The following is a 20,999-nucleotide window of genomic DNA, read 5'->3' as shown; positions in this document are numbered from 1 at the left end:
TACAACTTCGCAAATACAAGGGTAGTTTGGTTTTGGTGACATCTTATTCAGCTACTAAATGTATATATTTGTTGTAGGTAAGTTGCTAATATTATAATTAACTAAGAAACTTTTCGTTTTATTATCATTATAATTTTCTTTTCTTGTTCTTTTATTTACGCTGTTGGTACAGTACGGATGTCCACCGTCTCCAATTCTTCCTCAATTGCTCAAAGGTTAACTGGAAGAGATCCCTTAAAGGGATAAGTTCGCCTTTGTACTAATGACGAATGTTATTTTTCCTGTTTTGTTTTGTTTTTTGTACAATAAAGTGTTTTACTACTACTACTACTACTAAACTTTATGACTTAGTTGGGAACATAATTCATGTCGGGTCTAACTGTCATCTAAATTTAATATTGTTTAATATTATAATGTAATATGCAGAGCAAAAACCAATACGGTAATAAGGAAAAGGCGGCATGTTTTGTATATTTTAGGGTTGCAGCAATATAATTTTATTTATTTTATTTTTATTTTTTATGTCAAACATATTACACAGTATTACAGTGAGACACTAAGGCACAGTGGAATGCAAACAATATTATTATTATCCTAAATCGTTAACATAAAGTTGTGTTATACAATAACAATAATCTTAAATACTATTTGAAGACGGGTGATCATCCATCGCCTCACATAACCTCTTACATTCGTCACACAACGTCTTCCAACTACTGGCAAAAACATCGCATTCAGGTGCTGACTAATATATATTAAAATTTAGAAATAAATTAAAAATACTGTAAACACAAGACTTTAAAACACACGTTGCTCTATTTTCGAGTTACAACTTTACAACTGTTTTGCAATGATCTGTCCGAGCTTTGGGGCAATCGATTCTAGTAAAATCTATCGATATTGAAGTTATTTTCGCGTAATAGTGCAAGTTGTTAATTATAAACTTATTTGCAGAATTTTCTTTTGTTCGTACCGACTCCTCTTGACTAAATCTGTGCAATATTTTACTTTGTCTGTCTGCACGGTTTAAAGCCAAGTCAAATACAATACACAACCGTGTTACATTCAAAGTTAAATTACATGCAGAACTTAGAATAGGACGGCTAACTTTAGTACCTAGGACATTGAATATGAACCGTGGGCAAATATAGTAGACGGAGAGCTAGCTCCGGTTATGAGAACTACAAAACCGGACGTTAGTTTGCTTCAGACATCTGGCAGCTACTCATCGGTGTAGGGGAACGGAGCCTAAAGTGGGTATGCAGTGTTTTATTGCAAAATTAAGTGCGAATGTCAAATAATGTCAAAAATATGTAATGATTAGGTATGTGAAATAGTGAATACTCCCGAGTTTTATTTAGTTCCGGTCGGTCATATAATTTAACTACTACCTACTGGTATATCTAGGTGCCATAAACTTGATAGGTAATACGTAATTATTATTTAGGTAGGTACTAAATAATGGGGCCACTGATTAACAGTCCACCGCATGGTATCGGCCTGTCAATTGTTCGAAACTGTCAAAATTTTGTTCTAACTGACAGGCCGATGCCGTACGGCGGACTGTTAATCAGTGGGCCCCTCTATTTAACTCCAAAAGACGATCACAGTTCGGGTTGTTCTTTACGTTTTTGATTTTATTATTGTTTAACTAATAATCGTGCTCTGGGGCAAAACGGGTAGCGTAAAGCGAGTAACTACTTATTGTTCTGCTTTGATAAAAATAATGAAAATTTTGCTAGCTTCTTACTTTGACCTCCACCTATGAACTGCTGTCATACTCATAGTAATCCATTTCCCGGTTCTAACTCTTAGCCTATAGTCTGTACTCTGTACACGGTCTTATTTGCACCGTGTTTGGTAGTCTGCGAAGTTTCCAGTTCGCAACTGTTTTATTTAAGTTGGCTACATTTGAAATTCGGCTGTTCCGGTGGACTGCAGTTTAATATTTAACACGAATCTTAAATAGCAATAGTAACTGGCGTAACTGCCAAAAAGCGTTAAGACAGTTAATATTTAAAAAGCTCGTATTTCGTAACTTTGTGTTGCTTTTGCATTGCTTAGAGATTTTTTTTGTATGGTAAATATTTTCATTGTATTTCTAAGCAAAATTTATCTCAATATACTTACTTATTAATATGTAAGTAACATATTAGGTCCTACCGTTTAAATATTCGCTCGTACTGGATTTATACACTGTAAGCCAATACTGAAAGTTTCAGGATTCTGATATATGAGACGACTTATTTTTTCTAAGTGGCCAGTCCAGTAATTTTCAGTAAGTATGCCCTAAGTTTTATTTGATACGAACATAAACAAGGCAGTTAAAAATAAATTACTGGTAGTACAAAATTTCATAATGTGGCGGCTCATTCTATTACCAGCGCTACTAAATAATTCCAGCCCCTCGTTCTAAAGTGCTACATGCAAAACCACTACACATTTTAAAGTTTCAAATTCAGTTAGTTTCGTTATCCGCGCCGCTGAGCTTTTTCTGAATCGTAGTTACTGAGTTCGCTTCCAACTATTATTACTTATTTATTACTGGAGGTTTCGACGCTTATATAAGTACTTAACACTTAGCTTATAGCTTGGATTTATTTATGTGAGAAATTGAGATCTTGTGGCTGCGTCTTAATATTATCGGCGAGACAAACTGCCGTATTCGAACTTCAAGATATTCACAAGAGACGACACGTACTAGATCCATTCTAGATACGTTATAGTTTAGATATCAACTAGTTCTGTTTTGCAGCGCAATTCGGGCAACCAATGTCACTTTTACGTCAGACAGAGTAAGATATCTATTAGATCCTACCGTTGATGATGATGATGATAGATGTGAAATGAATCTCTAAGTCATATCCTGTGGAAATCGTTCAAGAGTATCTCCAGAATTGCGCAAATATCAAATTTGACAGACTAGATCTTAAACAGATCTTTATCTTTATTTATTTATTTATTTATTTTATAACGATCTGTTTAAGATCTAGTAGATATCTTTATCTAATAGATGTTTATTTCAAAATCCGAATCGGGCCCAAAAGCCCACTGCCGCGTAGAATGGATGAGGATCGCGGCGCTAAAATGGTATCTGGGGCGCTCGGTACGGCGAAGGCCTGGGTATCGCTGGGGCGATGAGGTTGAAGCGGACTTGCGAGATCTTGAAGCCGATAACTGGCGTGGGGTATTTGGTGTAGGTGTAGGTACTAGGAAATAATTTGGCGAAACCTACCTTGTTGTGTGTATGATTGTTTCTATATTTTTATTTATTTAACGAGTGCCATATTCAATCCTATATTTGAGTCTTTTTTCTTCAAAAGTTGTTGACAGAGCCTCTTATTAAATAAACCACCACAACTCAGACCCACACGCCAACAGAATAAGTAATGATATGTATTCCGAGTATACGGAGGCGCTGAAACGTCCATTCGAAGACGTCGTCATGTTAAAATAAGGTTTACATTGGCCAGTCTCAGTCGTAGCCACCTATTCGAAAGGATAAAAGAATATTGACCATGTTATTTAAAATTCAATTTAATGCCCTACGTTACCTACGTGACGGCACACTCTTAGATTTATATTTGGAGATCAGAAAAACGAATGCCCAATTTGGGGACTTTATAGAGATCATTGGTTTAACTTACGTGTAGGAGATCTTTTCGTCGGGATGCGAGAACTGCGGCGGTTGCCACGTGAGCGTCAACCAGGTTGCCGATTGTGACGACTCAGATAGCGAGTGCAGGGGCGAGGCGAAGACTTTCCCATACTCTTCCTTTTTAACCGACTTCCAAATCTCGAAGAAGGAGGTTATCAATTCGGTTGTATAGTTTTTATTTTTTTTTATCTATCAGGCATTTTTACAAAGTTGGGGACTTTAGAGAGAACATTGGCTTAACTTACGTGTAGGAGATCTTCTCGTCGGGATGCGAGAACTGCGGAGTTGCCACGTAAGCATCAACCAGGTTGCCGAGTGTGACGACACAGATGGCGAGTGCGGTGGCGAGGGGAAGATTTCCCATACTCTTCGTTTTCTAAGAGGCTTCCTACAAAGTTGGGGACTTTAGAGGGATCTTTGGTTTAACTTACGTGTAGGAGATTTTCTCGTCGGGATGCGAGAACTGTGGCGGTTGCCACGTGAGCGTCAACCAGGTTGCAGAGTGTGACGACTCAGATAGCGAGTGCAGGGGCGAGGCGAAGACTTTCCCATACTCTTCCTTTTTAACCGACTTCCAAATCTCGAAGAAGGAGGTTATCAATTCGGTTGTATAGTTTTTTTTTTTTTTATCTATCAGGCATTTTTACAAAGTTGGGGACTTTAGAGAGAACATTGGCTTAACTTACGTGTAGGAGATCTTCTCGTCGGGATGCGAGAACTGCGGCGGTTGCCACGTAAGCGTCAACCAGGTTGCCGAGTGTGACGACACAGATGGCGAGTGCGGTGGCGAGGGGAAGATTTCCCATACTCTTCGTTTTCTAAGAGGCTTCCTACAAAGTTGGGGACTTTAGAGAGAACATTGGCTTAACTTACGTGTAGGAGATCTTCTCGTCGGGATGCGAGAACTGTGGTGGTTGCCACGTGAGCGTCAACCAGGTTGCCGAGTGTGACGACACAGATAGCGAGTGCGGGGGCGAGGGGATGCCGGACACACTTTGTTCCTCTGAGGAAATAATATTTCAGTTATTATCTTTCTCCTAGCCTAGTCTCCGCCGTTAGAAACTTTTAGTACTATTTTCATTACTTTAGAGGTGCTTATGGGTACATAGGTTCTGAAAATGGATTTAAAAAAAAATCGTAATGCTAATTTTAAATAACAATACGGCTGCCATAAATTAATTAGCAATCTTGAGGCCTTTCTCTAGGGACTGTTTCGAATCGAATCCTGAGTTTTTGACTTTCGTTCGATAGAAATAATTCACAAATTCAGAAAATCTAAGAATTACTCGTTTAATCGAATCTAAACTAATTCTAGTATTTGGACACAAACAATTTCTCGAATCTCATGTCAGCTTTCCACTATAAGATCGGATGGGGGAGAAAAAGTCTGAAATTGGACATTGGGCTCCGAAGCTGAGGACGCAACCGGGATAAACAGTAAGATGAAATCGATAGACAGAGAATGAGAAAGACGGAGAAAGAGCGAGAGGGAGAGATAGCTAGAGAGAGAGAGAGAGAGAGGGGGAGAGAGAGGAAACGATGGCAGGCACTTACGTGTGTTAGATGTGATGTTGATCAGAAGCATACTGCTGGGAAGGGAGGTTCCGTGTTCGTTGACGGCCACCACGAAGACGTGGTACGTCGCGTTCACTTCCAGGTTTTCTATGTTGGCCATGCTGTCTGTTGTGTTCATTTGCTGACAAGAAATATAAAGATTATATATGCATAGTTAGTCATATAGATCTCGTAATTAAGACAGAAGTAATTGGGTGGTTTTATAAATTTAAAAGAGGCGAATGGAACACTAGAATTAATTATACACACATTACTACATTGTCTGTCTGTGTGTGTGTGTATGTGTGTGTGTGTGTGTTGCGTGCGTGTGTGTGTGTGTGTGTGTGTGTGTGTGTGTCTGTGTCTGTGTGTGTGTGTGTGTTGCGTGTATATGTGTGTTTCATCCAAAAAATATATTTTTCAACCACATACATACATTATTTCACTATTGACACTAACAGATCAGCCGGCCTAGCCGAGGTTACAATCGCTATCGCTTCGACAACGAAAACCATTATGTCTCTCTATCACACTTCCATATTAGTGCGACAGTGACAGTTGCGTTTCGATCGCTACGGAGCGTAAGCGATCGGCATCTTGGCTACGCGGCCTGTATCGTATCGCTGTGATATCTTATATTATGTTTGTTCGCATCGGGCCGTTAAATTTGAAACTCTGGTCGTTGTGATCTACTAAATCTATTTTGGTGCAATATTTCAGACTGGTATCCTTACATTATCCAACTGCAGCGTGTTATAGTAGTACGGTTGCGAGTTGTTTCCAACGCGTTGCCAGTGGACGACATAGGATGTCGCGTTGGCGCCGTCTTCAGGCGCGGACCAGTCCAGGAACCCTGTTGCCTTGTCGCCAGCTGTTGACACGATGGCGTGGACCTCGCGCGGGGGGCCGGGGAGGAGGCCGGTACCTGGCGATCAACGATCATATTCAGATATAAAGAAAGTGGTTGTGACTTTTAAACAAGAGGTCGCGTTTCGTATTCTAGTTCGATCATGCCAATCATTTCCCGAAAACTAGTTTTTTTTGTCTTAATATTCAAATATCATAATCATCAAAACTATCAAAAGGATTAACTTTTTACATGACTGCCCAAAAAAAGAAGAGTGTAATGTAATCACGGACGACTTTGTTTCTCTGAATTAGATATAAATAAAGAGTAACTAGGTGAAGTATCTAAGCCCCCCCCCCCCACATCTAGCTTCTTTCGAGCGTCGGCGTCTGTCGGCGTCTGGTTAGAGCAGCGGCCATAGAATTGTAGACGCCGACGCTCGAAAGACGCCAGATGTGGGGGGGCCCTAAGCCACTCCATCCATAATAATGTTGGAATTATAGAGCTTCACTCTTTCATATCTAATTGGTGTATTCATATCTAACCAACAGCCACTTCTATAGCCATCTTTAATCTTAATCAGATCGTTAGTACCATCTTAAAAGGAGCTTCTCTGGTTAAATACAGTTGATTTCTTCCACTCATGAAGGATTCTTACTGCCGCAGCGTTCATCAGTTCAACTAGTACTGTCCCGTAGTTACTTAAGTCTGGCATTTCTCAGAGCTGCCATCTCAACCACTCATGCAAAATTGTACTTACCTTCTTCGAAGCACTGCACGATGTTGCCTATATAAGGCACGCAGGTGTTGATGCCTCCGGTATAAGCCCCGGCACAGACGCCGCGGCAGTTGGCAGGCACGCCTCGCCGCGCGCAGCACGCTTCGTGGTTGCGACCTGAACAAGGGAAAACATTTTACTGAGGAGTGATTATGATTAAGTTGTGTGAAGGTTATAGTAAGATTTTTGGTTTTTTAGGTTCTTAGTCAACCAGGTACAATTCTGCCAATATTCGTCTAATCTTTTAGTGACTAGACATGGGTATACATAGGTCACACATACATTACTTGGGATAAAGCGTCATACTGTGAGGAACTGGTGTCAACCAGTGGGTGTTTTAAATATTTTCAAAAGTATGTTAAAGCAATTCGATTAGGCATATTACGAAATATTAATTCTTTAAAGTGTAAGTTTTGTTGAACGAATCTTCACGCTATAAGTAAAACGTTCAGTTATCCGGTTGTTATGCAACATTTCTCAACTGATTCTCTTGAACTGAATAGATTTGATAATTATATGGACTTTTGTCATAAAACCACTAGTACACATACCGCCAGCTCCACACCGCAGTAGTTTATGGAACTCCTGCGCACAGAGCGGCGCCAGCGCCCTCAGGTCGGACATCTTGGCGTCGTAGGAGCAGAGCGGCATGCATACGCCAGCCACGGCGACGCGCTCACAGAACTAACTAGCACACATACCTCCAGCCCCACACCGCAGTAGTTTATGGAACTCCTGCGCACAGAGCGGCGCCAGCGCCCTCAGGTCGGACATCTTGGCATCGTAGGAGCAGAGCGGCATGCATACGCCAGCCACAGCGACGCGCTCACAGCACTAGCACACATACCTCCAGCCCCACACCGCAGTAGTTTATGGAACTCCTGCGCACAGAGCGGCGCCAGCGCCCTCAGGTCGGACATCTTGGCGTCGTAAGAGCAGAGCGGCATGCATACGCCAGCCACGGCGACGCGCTCGCAGCACTAGCACACATACCTCCAGCCCCACACCGCAGTAGTTTATGGAACTCCTGCGCACAGAGCGGCGCCAGCGCCCTGAGGTCGGACATCTTGGCGTCGTAGGAGCAGAGCGGCATGCATACGCCGGCCACGGCGACACGCTCGCAGCACGCCGTCACGTTGTAATAGGTCGCCTGTTCCTCTGCTTCTTCGAGAGCCTTGGGAAGGAGTTTTTGAGTAAATTATTAAGGGCTCATTTAGACCATGCGAGAACTCGCATGCGAGTTTCATTACATTGCGGGTTTTGATTGGTCGGTTGAATTGGATGTAACCAACAGTCCGCATTGTAACTAAAATCGCATGCGAGTTCGCGCGCCGTCTTGATCAGCCTGAAGTGGGGAAAAATTGGTATTATTTCGGAATGAGTACGGCGGGTTGATAAAGTGATGACTAGGGCTTTACGCGAGTTAGGCCGTCGACTTGGACAGAATTGGGGTTTCTTCGAGTCGTTCCGGGCCGCGTAGCCAAGATGCTAATCGCTTTACGCTCCTTAGCGATTGAAACGCAACTGTCACTGACGCACTAATATGGAAGAGTGATAGAGAGACATAAAGCTTTTCGTTGTCGAAGCGAACCTTGGCTAGGCCGGCTGGTGCCAATGGTTGTCCATAGTAATCCAGCGTAGTAATGCTGTTAGCATCATGGACACCTAAGTACCGGGGACGGCAGCAAGCGGTTTGTTTGTATTATTTTTAGTTGTACATAAACGTTAGAATCATAGAACATTGGAACACATAATTTATATAGTAAGAAAATTGCTACAAATTACAGCTTAATGTATTCGGGTCGTGCAAAGATTCCGGTACTAATTTGACTTTTAAGTTGGTGAACCCAAAAGTTGTTTTAACAACGGTCATTGTTTTAGTACAGCCTGTACCCATAGTACGGCTTTGAGATGATATAATTAGCCAGAAATAAATATTCCATCATTCCTAACTATAGTATACAAAAGAGGCAGCGTTTGTTGCTGCACTCATCCGGTCGAAGCTGAAGAACTTCATCAGATCAGACAGTGACTAATAGAAAGAAAATGTTAGTTGGGAATGTACTAAAAACTTGTTATTGTCGCTTGTCAAATAAATAAATAATAAATAAATATTTGGGGACAATCTTACACAAATCGATCTAGCCCCAAACTAAGCAAAGCTTGTACTATGGGTACTAGACGACGATATACATACGTATATAGATATACATACGTATATAGATAAATACATACTTATATACATAGAAAACAGCCATGACTCAGGAACAAATATCTATGTTCATCACACAAATAGATGCCCTTACCGGGATTCGAACCTGGGACCATCGGCTTCAATGCTTCATAGGCAGGGTCACTGCTCACTAGGCCAGACTGGTTGTCAAGGTAACCCGCTTTTGGCTTAATCGTTGTATCGTAGTTATAATTCTATTCTATACTATTTGTTAAAGCTGTTGGTCCGCTTATAAAATACCTAAATAAAATAAACCATCCCCCCCCTGTTGTTTACCTCTACCTCCATGTATTATGTGTTTTCCATGTACATTTATTCTGAGTTTGTGCAATAAAGAGGATTTGTATTGTTTAAAATACCAACCTGACTCTGAGTCCTGAATATGAGTCGCGGGGACGCATCTCCCACACCGTGTTCATTCACTGCTTCCACGTAGATCTCGTAGTCGGAGTTCGATTCTAAGTCCTCTAGGATGAACGGTGAGTGGATCTGGCAGAAACAAAAAAAAAACTTATTAATTTTAAAACTCCCTGTAAAAGTGCTATTTAGACGTCATAATTTCATAGAAGTTTGACGTTTAAAATAATACTATTTTATTAGATTACCAGTTCGCCGGACGATATCAGTCTGCCAGTTAAACGCAAAAGGTGACAGCTCCGAACAACTGACTGGCTGATATCATCTGGCGAACTGGGTAGGTAATCAGTGGGCCCGTTAAGCACAGAATAAGTAATAGTATTATCATACAGAGCGGCCACGCACCGCCCCGCCCCGACTCGCATTACCTCGCCCCGCGACTGGCCGCGACATGAATCTGGCGGACTTCTGGCTTCCTCTCAGTAAAGCTACTTACCCACACATACACAATGACGCGTGTACAGACGATGTTAGCCATCATTTAGCAATTAGACTGACACACAGATAAGCAATAACCATTAATATTCAACGGAAACCTTCAGATTACCGGATTTAAGGCTTATTCTTAAACGATACGAATTTCACGTGCAAAGGGCATTAGGCGGGCCGATAAATTAAGCGATAATGCTGCAAACATCCCTTAAACTGCGTCCACACCGATCCTAAGCTGCGCCTTTACGTTTGCGTCTTATACTCCGCAAGGTTTAGGGCACGTTTATGCAGAATAAAACAAACGTTCTGTAATAATTCACCAGTGAATCTCGTGAATAAATTTTCACGAGATTCACTGGTGAATTATTAGGAAAGCACGTTTTCCAATGAAGCTGTTTTGACATGGATAGGTGGTAGTCTTAAAGCATTTAATAACTGGAGTTGCCTTTAAGAGCTTACCCCTCTGCCGAGAAACTTGCACAGTTGTGCACACTTTTGTATGGACTGACAGGGATATTTGTACGTTACGTACAAATCATGTAGACATAGCAATACATCTGACGTCCCCTCCCCTAAGTAGGTCCTTTTAAATTATTGACAATATCCATAGATATCCCACAGGATTGAGACAGGACCTTTACCTATTTGTTTGGAAAAGTATTCGAGTGTAAGCGTAAAAGTGCATGGCCAATTTATAAATGAGTTCATTCATCTGAATAAAACTATAACAAAGATTAAAAGAAAAAAAAAACATATTTTCTCAATGCAATTTCGCAGCTCACTGTACAGTCAGCAGCAATAGTTGCTAAGCGGGCGAGGTGTTCAAAATGATCTTGACGCGACTTTATTGTTAAGAGAATAAGAGCGCGTCATGTTATTTTTGAACACCTTGTCTTCTTAGCAACTTCTGCTGCTGACTGTACATGATAGCACACAGGTGTGGAATTAGCTTTATCCTGCCGACAGACGGCAATCCTGTCACCGCCTAATTTATAGTTCCACCGAGGGCGATCCCTAATGAATGTATAATGAATTAATCCGTTCGGCTATACAAATCGTTGCCTATATTCCAGGAGCTTGTTGAATGGTACTGCCGTGACTTAACAAAAGACTGTATATAAAAAATATTTTTTTTTCAGAAATCGCAAGAACTTATATTTAGTCTTAAAATCAAGACAATTCGGATTTATCATGGCATTGTTACGATTAATTATTATCCGATGTGTGCGATGAAATATTAGAGCTGTCCACGCACATGTCACACAAGCGGTGTGCCGTCTCTTATAAGGCTCTGTATATTACAAAGCACACATGCACGTCTACGCACACGCATCTGGCGTGCACAGCTCTTCTCTTAAAACATATAACACTGTATTATTACACAACGCTATATCAAAAGTACGTGTTTTTTGGCATAACACAGTAGGTATTTTAAAGGGAAAAGTCAGACCAAGCCTGTAGCTTTTAGAAGTTACAGTATACCTGTACCTTACCATTTATTTTTGTTATTGGTTACAAAAATAGTTGGTTTTAAGCATGCATGTATGGACTGGAATGGTGAACTATAGTCGGTCAAACACATTTTTTAGTAGAAATAGGAGCGATATTAAATTTTTCTATGGGTCGATAACCCTTCGCCCTTCGCGCCTACATTTTTTAAAGTTGCTGCTCTTAATATCTACTGACGGAAATTGCTTATATTAATTTCATCTCAAAAACATGATAACTGGAGTTATAGTGTTTTGTAATATCACGGCGCCTTAGACTGAAAGCATATTCAGGTTAAAGATTAATGTACGGCGCTACAGCGGTGGTAGCCGTGACTTTGCTTTCATATGTGGCTAGATTAAGATTTACCGAGCACTCTAAAACATAAGTTTAAGCCTGCATGTTACCTAGGGAAAAGACAGTCTGGGAACCCTTTTAAATTTTAAGCTATATAATAAAAGATGTTAATGTAACTTTAATTTCACATATAGAACGATAGGTAGGTAATTATTTGCTAAATAATTTTCGTATATGTTAGACCGAAAACATGTACAACTCAGTCCAGTTATGAATTTAGGTAAGCAAGTCGCGCGAGGTATTGCGTATAGTATGAATTATCTCAGATGATTTTTTCGGGCTCGGGGCCTAATACGTTCAACAAACCTTTGTTTCTTTTAAGAGCGGTCTACAGCACGTGCCAACACAACCATGTCGTTTAAAAAGCAATTATCGAACCTTAATACTATCAGTATTAAGGTTCAAATTCATGTGATAGCTCATTCAGAGAACAATTAGGCTGGTCTTGTTTTTGGAGATAACAAAACGTGTTGTAATTTGAACCATACAGGGTTACTTTTTTACCGGTACAATAAATTTTACCACATCATTGGTATCGATAATAGATCACATTGCACAAATAAAAAAATATTTTTTTTTTATTTCGCAATAATTAATTTATCCTTCACCAATTTAGTAACTTCTGGTTGCACTAATTACAAGGTGTCAACGGTATGAAATCGCGCGCGATGACGTAAACAAACAGTTGCCAGTTCGTGCGTTTGCTAATTGATGCGTAAGGCATCCACATTTTCTAGTACTTTAGCGGATAAGTTCGGGCATTGGTATTTTTGTTTTTTTGTTCCCAGATAGTAGTAACAAAGAATGCTGGTATTTTTTATTTTTGGCAACAATTACGTATGTTGATTTATTGTACTGGTAAAAAAGTAACCCTGTATAATTAGAATGGTAAATGTGCTTTTTAAACGGGCTTGTTGCCGTTACTTATATCGGGGCTCTTAGCAGTAATTGGTGCATAAAGGAAACAATACTTTTTTTTTAACAGATAGGGCCCAAAATTCACCTTATATAATTCACTATACACTGTATAACCTCCTGAGACCCCAGAAGCAATTGTTTTGTTTTTGAAATTGGAACCCTTAGTTACGCAATAAAAGTTCAAAATAGTTTTTGGAATATGTACAAAAAATTGTACGCAGGGTCTTAGGAAGATAAATATGATTTCTTTACCTTCTCGAGCACCCTATAATCATCCCCCGCCGCCACCGCCTTATAATGCAGATTATAGTACTGCACGGTGTCAGGCAGCGCCGCGGGCTGGGACCAGTGCACGACGGCATAGTCCGTGTCGATGTTGGTGAGGTGCAGGCGGGTGGGAGGGCCGGGGAGCACGCCGTAGCCTCGGAGCAGGCAGTTGGTGTACGAGGACATGTACCGGAGGCACCTGAGACGAAAGTAAGATTGAAGGGGTCGGCTTTATGAAAATTGCTCAATACGGATAAGTGTAGCTGCGGGATAAGCGTGGCCTTCACTTATGGGGCCTGTTTACTAATTGATTAGTGTTTATTGCAAGTTCATACATTCGCCACTGAATGCAAGTACCCAGTAGTAAATGTATGGACTCGCAATAATAAATAATCAATATGTATATAGGCACCAATGTGAAAGCCTGCCACATTTACACATATGTCACACTTACTCGTATTGTCCTTACTAGAAAAACAAGTGGAACCCATTTCTATAGGAGCTATAAAAAGGCATTCATAATATTATACATAATATATAGGAGCTATAAAAAGGCTTCTGCTTATATTAAATAGGTACAGGTAAGTTGGATTCCCCTTTCACTTAAATCCTCATAAATATATATATTAATGTTTGTTTTTGTGACATATTAATTAAGAAAAGTTTTGCGAATCATCGTCGTTGATCAGCGAAAGATTGGAACAAGGCTGACAATATCAGTTTGACGAGACTGCCAAAGGTCTATCTGTCTACATAGCGCAGATTCTCAGATTTGTCTTCAGCTGATGTTATAGATTGGAAAAATCAACAACTTACTTGAAGTGATTGAAGTCGAGATTTGTCACATTTCCACTGCAGAGTGGAAGACAGGATTCTGGCAATCCCCTCGCCCGGCAGCAAGGTGAATGATCCATTCCATTCACGAGGCACCCAAACGTGGTCCCGGCCCACGGAGCGCAGATCATCAGGTCTGTGACCTGCAGCTAAGGGTTAGAGTGGGGAAGGGAGATGGTGCATTAGACACAAATGAGATGAGTGTTAGTGTGAGTGAGATGCAGATGTTCAGCTGCTTATAGCTGTTCACTGACAAGTGACTCTTAAATTTCAATTCGTTGAAAGTAGCTACTGCAACACAGTATTTTAATGTTTCTCCTTAAAATAAAATAATGTTTCCTCTAAGTAAAATGAGCTAACTTAAGGTTTTAAATTTTTCCATCCTGTATATTATAATAAGTCACTTCAATCACTCAACTTTTTATCAATTCTGTAACAACCTAAGTCAATTTATGTTAAATGGGCCATTTTCTTGTTACCGTGTTTGTTAGAAATAAGTTACAGGGAAACTTATTAATTAGCTCAATTTACTGTAAATTGCTTCAAAGCGTCCTTAAACAATTTGGAAAGCAATCAAACTTTTTCAATATCAAGTCAAAGTGATGAACAGTTTATTAATGGCTTAATGACTGGCCGGAATGGAATGGTGTGTACATGGACTTAAAAAAGGCGTAGTTTAGTGTATAGCCCATCAAACAACTTTGTCAGTAGAAAAGGCGCGAAATTTAAATTGTCTATAGGGCGCTGATTAAATTTTGAGATTTACCTCCGACGTTTCGAGGACGGCGTTGTCCGTCTCGGAGAAGAGTGCCCGCCTGCCTGACTGCAGACTGGCTGAAGGCTGTTCAATGGGACGATTACCTTATGCGCCTAAATGTATTGCCGCTTTTTTCTACTGACGGAAATGGCTTGACAGACTTTATGTAACAGGCTATCCAGCGGCAGATTTCCGATTTAAATTTTAATTGTTAGGTCTTTTTTTAAACATTGAAATCGGAAATTTTTCGCTGGGCATCCTGTATAAGAAGAAAATAAAAAATAGGAACATTTTTTTTGGTGGCCCTTACATTGTGTTGTTCCGTATAGAAAAGGTGTTAATGGCGATTACCGCTTACACCATTATTTAGAATGATTGGCGATATTAAATGTAAGCGCTAATTAGAGCCCATTTTAGCCGGAACGCCTCATTTAATGGATCTCATTATTCGGTGATTTTTCTGGTGTTTCATATTGTACCTACTCTTTCCGTAATTCACGTACTAAACAAGTTTTTCTAAAATAAACTTAGCATGTAAAGAAATTAGCTCTAAGTAGGCTGTAAGTAGGTTGTACAGATACATAAATAAATTGATAGAAATTGGATCCACGCGAACCATAGAAGAGTAGGTTGAAATGAAACACCGAAAGGGCTGTTTTGATTCTGTTGTAGTTTTTTTCGATACATTTGTATAAAATTTAGCTGGTTTGAAGAGCTCCTCATTCAAATACGAAATTTGATTTTTTTTATCAAAAAAAAAAACTGTATATTTTTTTCGTAGCTTAGTGGAAGGTTTTTTAGGTTATTTAAACGGTGAAATTGCGTTTACTATGTACAGAATAGGAAACTTTATTTATCCGCAAAATTTTGTCAAAATCCGACCAAAATTTTTTATAACAAAATGAAAATCAGCCCTAAGATCACTCCCAAACACGTACCCCGATCTCAAAAGTCCTGGTAGGGTCGCAGAGCTTGTCCACACAGCCGAAATGGTTGACGCCGGCGTTGACGCAGCAAGCACGGACGTCGGGCAGCTTGGGCGCGGGGGACACCTTGGTGGTCTTCATCTTGCCGGGAGTCAGGGTTAGTGACCTGGTCATTATGAATTTGGTTAAATAACAGTCGAAATACATAATAATAAAGTAAACATTCGGGTACCATACTTTGAAAGCGGGGCTTTTTAATTTTGAATTTTGAAAATAGGAAAATAAACTAGAAGCACTTTCTACTGTAGGAATAGTAAGCAAGATGCCTTGGGAGGCGTTGCATTAGCGTAAGTGTAAGCAAAAAGTATAACTACCTAAAGTACTTCTTGTTTTATACATATTTGCCATTTCCAAAAATCCCGCTTTCGAAGTTATCCCAAATCTCGACGCGCTTTATTTGTCCAGTTTCAGTCCATCTATTTAGAAGATGACGATGCCATAATCGTATTGACCATGATAGGGAGGGATTAATGGGCATCGAAGGAATATTCGACATTCGATATTCGATATTATTTATCGATGTATTCTGTGCAACAGTGATTACTGCCGCAAATGTTTAAATCGATGCCGCCCGCCATTTTGACATTAACGGCAACAATGCAGACGGCAGTAATGTCGCGCTGCCGGAGTAATGATGTTAATAGTCTGAATTCGAATGGTACCTTATTAAGACAACAACTACAGTCTAAACCAGTACAGCCAAAATCCTACTCACCTTATAGCATAACTAGGCAAACTCGATCCATGCACGTTATACGACGTCACCGTAATCTCATACATGGTGAACGGCAGCAAATCATTCAGCACCAAAAACGTCTTATTGGCCGGTAGCCTGTGCGTCATAGGCTGACTCATTTTCACACTCGTATTCTTCATCGAACTCTCTGAGGGATCGATGAGATGGGCATCGAAGGAGCGAAGGGCGGTGACGTTAACGATGTATTCTGTCACGGTGTCTGTATTCTCGATTGGTGGGTTCCAGGAGACGTTCAGTTGTTTCTCGTTGAGGGTTTCCACTTCAACGTCTTCTGGGGGGCTTGGGAGGAGTTCTGTAAAGACCAAGTCGGTTAAAATAAGCTAGTGTTGAGATGTGTAGTTAAATAGCGCAATTATTCGCTTCAATCGGATAGTAATAGTACATTACTACAGAGGCCGGGACGAAAGGGGTTGCCGGCCGAAGTCATACAGACGGATAGGTCTGAGCGCGGGCAACCCCATTTCCCGCCGAGGTATGTATAGTGCTTTTCACAAACATGCAATGAAATAAATAAAATAAAAAATCCACGAAACCCAAGTTTTATTTATAGAAAAAACTAAAAGTAAACTACACCCAAAATATAACCAACACGTACCTATATCATTATCACGCGTATGTTTTACACGAGTCGTGTATTTTTACTACCCGTATATTTTCATGTATCTTTAATTTTTTCGCCTTGTATCCGTCTGACTGTCGTTTTCGTCACATAAGTTTACATAGTCTTTCATGTTGATATCATGTTTCACATACATCATTGCTTTATGTATGGAGTAAATAAGTATAATTTCCACAGTGTTGACGAATTTGTAGTTACATTCATTTAAAATATGCCACAAAACTGTTTCTAATAAACTGTAAGCCATTTTTCTTAGTTTCTCAAATAATAAAATTGCCATAAGCAACCATATACATACTTCGTCTTTGACTTGGCGGCAGAGGCAGCAAGTTATTTAAAATCAATTCTGCTTACGCTGCCAATTCCAACACCTACGATTACAATTAATATTAATTTCATTATTTCGTCGGAACTCATATTAAAGTCAAAAAATCAACATCCAATAAAACAGAATGAATATTTTTCAACTTTACCTCCATAACAATTTAAAAAATATAACTACGCGTGTTTGAGTAGACCTTTTTACCGTTAACGTTTAGATGAAATATTTTAAATGTTTTTATTTGTGTAGTTAAATTTATAATTTAAAATTATAAAATTATAGAATGTATTATTTATTAAGTTCATGTTGATTTTATTCAAATAAAACTGCAAATTATAGCAAACATTGTTTTTTTTTTTTATAGGCGTAGTGGCAGAGTGTCATTACGAACCATAAAGCAAATACTGCCTCTAGTTTTTTTTAATGGATGAATGCCACGATGCTGAGTCACAAATATCTGTGAAATGAAAATTAAAAAAGAGGACTTTGTCGGCCTAGGCCTGCAAGATGTGTATGAAATTCCATTAACGACCTTTTGTCCTAGCCGCACCTGAAACGTCATACTTCGCAGCCTATTATAAGGAACATAACATCAATATTTCATTGCATGTTTGAGAAAAATAAATTAATACGCTCTCATTTTAAAATGGCATTCTGAAAGAACATGAGAATATGAATATTCGAGTAACATAATCGGCCTCATATCTTCAACGTAGTTCGAGTAACGTTTAACGGCCTAGCGTCAGGGGTGGTCAAGGTCCGCTTTCCTATTCAATCTTCTCCACTTTGTCCGGTTTTTGGCATCCTCAGGTGTGCGATTGCCGCTATCACGACCTCCAGCCAGCTCTTCTCAGGCCTACCGCGGCCGCGTGATCTCCACAAATCCACTACTACTACTACTACTATTTACGTGGCTAGAAATTGTTTGGAATTTGAGTTAACAATTTTTAGCATATGCATAAGTATTTTACGTTAATGTTCATGCCAAGTTTCATGTAATTAAAGCATGTCGTTTTAAACTGAGAGCGTAACTGTATTGAATCGGTTCGTGTAACTCTTAATATTTTTTTTGTTTTGTTATTTGTCGCCTAAGAAGTGTTTAAAGTTTATAAAATACATATGTATGTTAGTCTGTAAGGTATTTGTAATATGGGCCTTATTGCCTGATTTAAATTTTTTAATAAATAAATAAAATAAAAGCAAGTAAATAAAACTGGGTGGATGACATTCGGAAAATCGCGGGGCACTTTTAGATGAGCCTAGCCCAGGACCGGGATAAGTGGCGTACACGATGAGAGATCTATGCTCAGCAGTGGGCGACTGAAGGCTAGAATGACGATGATGAAATAAAACTTACCAATCTCCTCAACAATGCACGCTAGCGTCTTCTCCATGTACGCTGCGCAGCTGTAGTGCGTCTTAATGTTGTCGGTCACCGGAGTGAACTCGCCGCGGCACACGTCCTGGCAGATGTCGGGCACGCGCTCTTGTACGCAGCACGGCACGTGGTTACGGCCGTCGGCCATGCACCTGGTGGGCCGAAGGGAAATAAATAAAACTTACCAATCCCCTCAACAATGCACGCTAGCGTCTTCTCCATGTACGCTGCGCAGCTGTAGTGCGTCTTAATGTTGTCGGTCACCGGAGTGAACTCGCCGCGGCACACGTCCTGGCAGATGTCGGGCACGCGCTCTTGCACGCAGCACGGCACGTGGTTGCGGCCGTCGGCCATGCATCTGGTGGGCCGAGGGAAAAATAAGTTTTTGGCTAAAAAACATTTTAGGTGCAATCTAACCTATCTAACTTTAACCTTTTCGACGCCATATCAAACACAAAAGCTGTCACTCGGACGCTACGTCACCGAAGTGTCAAAACTGAAATTGAACTTTATGCATATGCACGTGGGTCTGTGTTGCCCTGTGGGCTGTGACGGATTAATTGGTCTTTGGCGTTGGACCTATGGTGCGGATATATCGGTCATTTGCATCCAAAAGTTCAAGATTTTTATTAGGTACATTGTCATCCGATTTACATATGAATTTATGCAAAGTTTCAGCTTAATCGGAAATCAGGAAGTGGGTTAAATTTAGATTCCAAGATTTGACTCCTTCCGATCGTTATCGCCACTCATTGCGAATTTCCTATTTCGCATTTGTATCGTAATGTACTATTTTATTCAATTAATTACAACCAGCTTCATTAGCGTACGGTAAATATACTTACTTAACAATAGAAGGGAAATCAGGCTGGCACGTCTCCGGGTCTTGTCCAGTGCCTTCCAAGATGGTCTGAATGCTGCAGAAACCCAGACACGCTTTCGTCACGTTGGCAGCAATGCAGCAATCCGTGTAGTTGTGTGCCAAAGCCAACGGCGACAGTGTTGGCAAGTTGGCTGAGTAACTGTCAGTCACGTTGTTATTCTCCGGCGGAGTTAGGCCTCTTGATATCACTAAAAACAACAAAGTTAGATTATCAGGCGAAAATATCCAGTCATTATTTCCTTTGACAGTTTCTTTACTTAGTTTAAGGAGTTTTTGTGTCACGGCTCAAACGAATTGGCTGTCTAAAAGTCTGACAAGTTGTTTGTGGAATCGATGTTTTTGCGGATTCATTTAGGGTCAAACAGATCACTGTGTTACGTTCTTTCCTGTGGACATACACAAAGTTAAGGGCTATAAAGATTAATTTTCTTATTTAACCCTTATCCACGTAAAAAGGTCCTCCTTTTATTTACAGAACTATGATAAAATCATTACTTACATGCCCACAAACTGTTAACTATTGCCCACAGGAGAGAAAACTAGCGTGTTCGCGCGAACTGTACATTTTTCTCCCCTGTGGGCAATAGTTAACAGCTTGTGGGCATGTAAGTAATGATTTAATCATAGTTCTGTAAATAAAAGGAGGACCTTTTTACGTGGGTTAGGGTTAAATAAGAAAATTAACCTTTATCGCCCTTAACTTTGTGTATGTCCACAGGAAAGAACGTAACACAGTGATCTGTTTGACCCATTACGGTAAGGTTATGATCCATACTGATAATACGAATTACGCATAAACTTTCTGTGTAATAAAGAGATAGGTATAAGTGATTTGGGTAACAGGCAACCATAAAAACTTTATGAGGCAGATTTACAGCTAAATTGTTTGTCTTGCGAGATTTGGCTAATAATATCAAAAATTAGATTTTTTTCTACGGATAGGTACCAGGTAAGCTTTTGTTACATCTGTAAAAACTAATAGGAATTTTCAACCTGCTTAAGAAGTAAACGAAGCTTTCTCAAACTTTGTGTCTTCCAACGTTCACTATAAATAAATTCAACTTTAACTTTTCTTAAAAGTTTTACAGGATAAACGGTTTAACTTTGCTTGCTTAAAAGTAAAAAGGAAAGGCATGAATTAAGTAGTCACGCGAAGTTGACGAAGTTGCACTACTTTAAACTAAACAGTCGTTAACTTGGCAGTAATGAAATATCCCTTATACATAATCATAATCATAATCATAATCATTTATTTGCACATAAAAAGGGTTTTACATAAAGGTGTTATAGAGTTACATGTCCAAGCCTTAGCTGATTTTGACAGCATGCAAATGGGTCCTTATAATACATTAAATTTGTACTAAATAAGACTACCTTAAATTAACTTAATTACTAACTACATTAACTCATTGCCATAAACTTTACCGGCCAGATTTCGTTTCAATAAATACTATATAGTCGCACCAAACAAAGTCTGCAGCGGATTTGATAGCCCACGCAGTGAAGCCAAGGCC

General features: G+C 39.9%; 2 protein-coding genes across 2 annotated transcripts in view; one reads left to right on the top strand and one right to left on the bottom strand.

The window, feature by feature from the left end:
• Positions 1 to 20,999, bottom strand: part of LOC134672806 (Ig-like and fibronectin type-III domain-containing protein 1) — a 111,462-nt gene that overhangs the window by 25,067 nt on the left and 65,396 nt on the right. Inside the window, exons 5-16 of the mRNA XM_063530766.1 lie at positions 19,448 to 19,673; positions 18,788 to 18,960; positions 16,242 to 16,575; positions 15,479 to 15,632; positions 13,766 to 13,932; positions 12,935 to 13,148; positions 9,434 to 9,559; positions 7,831 to 8,011; positions 6,820 to 6,954; positions 5,947 to 6,137; positions 5,213 to 5,354; positions 4,532 to 4,661 (exon numbers count right to left, since the gene is read on the bottom strand). Of these exons, the coding sequence (XP_063386836.1) occupies positions 4,532 to 4,661; positions 5,213 to 5,354; positions 5,947 to 6,137; positions 6,820 to 6,954; positions 7,831 to 8,011; positions 9,434 to 9,559; positions 12,935 to 13,148; positions 13,766 to 13,932; positions 15,479 to 15,632; positions 16,242 to 16,575; positions 18,788 to 18,960; positions 19,448 to 19,673 (2,173 nt within the window). The remainder of the gene's footprint in view (positions 1 to 4,531; positions 4,662 to 5,212; positions 5,355 to 5,946; positions 6,138 to 6,819; positions 6,955 to 7,830; positions 8,012 to 9,433; positions 9,560 to 12,934; positions 13,149 to 13,765; positions 13,933 to 15,478; positions 15,633 to 16,241; positions 16,576 to 18,787; positions 18,961 to 19,447; positions 19,674 to 20,999) is intronic.
• The window catches only part of LOC134672787 (tRNA (adenine(58)-N(1))-methyltransferase non-catalytic subunit TRM6), a 193,673-nt gene that overhangs the window by 121,961 nt on the left and 50,713 nt on the right, over positions 1 to 20,999 (top strand). The gene's annotated exons all lie outside the window — the stretch shown is intronic.

The sequence above is a fragment of the Cydia fagiglandana genome, chromosome 17 (genome assembly GCF_963556715.1).
Source record: "Cydia fagiglandana chromosome 17, ilCydFagi1.1, whole genome shotgun sequence".
NCBI lineage: Eukaryota > Metazoa > Arthropoda > Insecta > Lepidoptera > Tortricidae > Cydia > Cydia fagiglandana.
The sequence above is the reverse complement of the archived record's forward strand: the minus strand, read 5'-3'. Positions and strand labels throughout refer to the sequence as shown.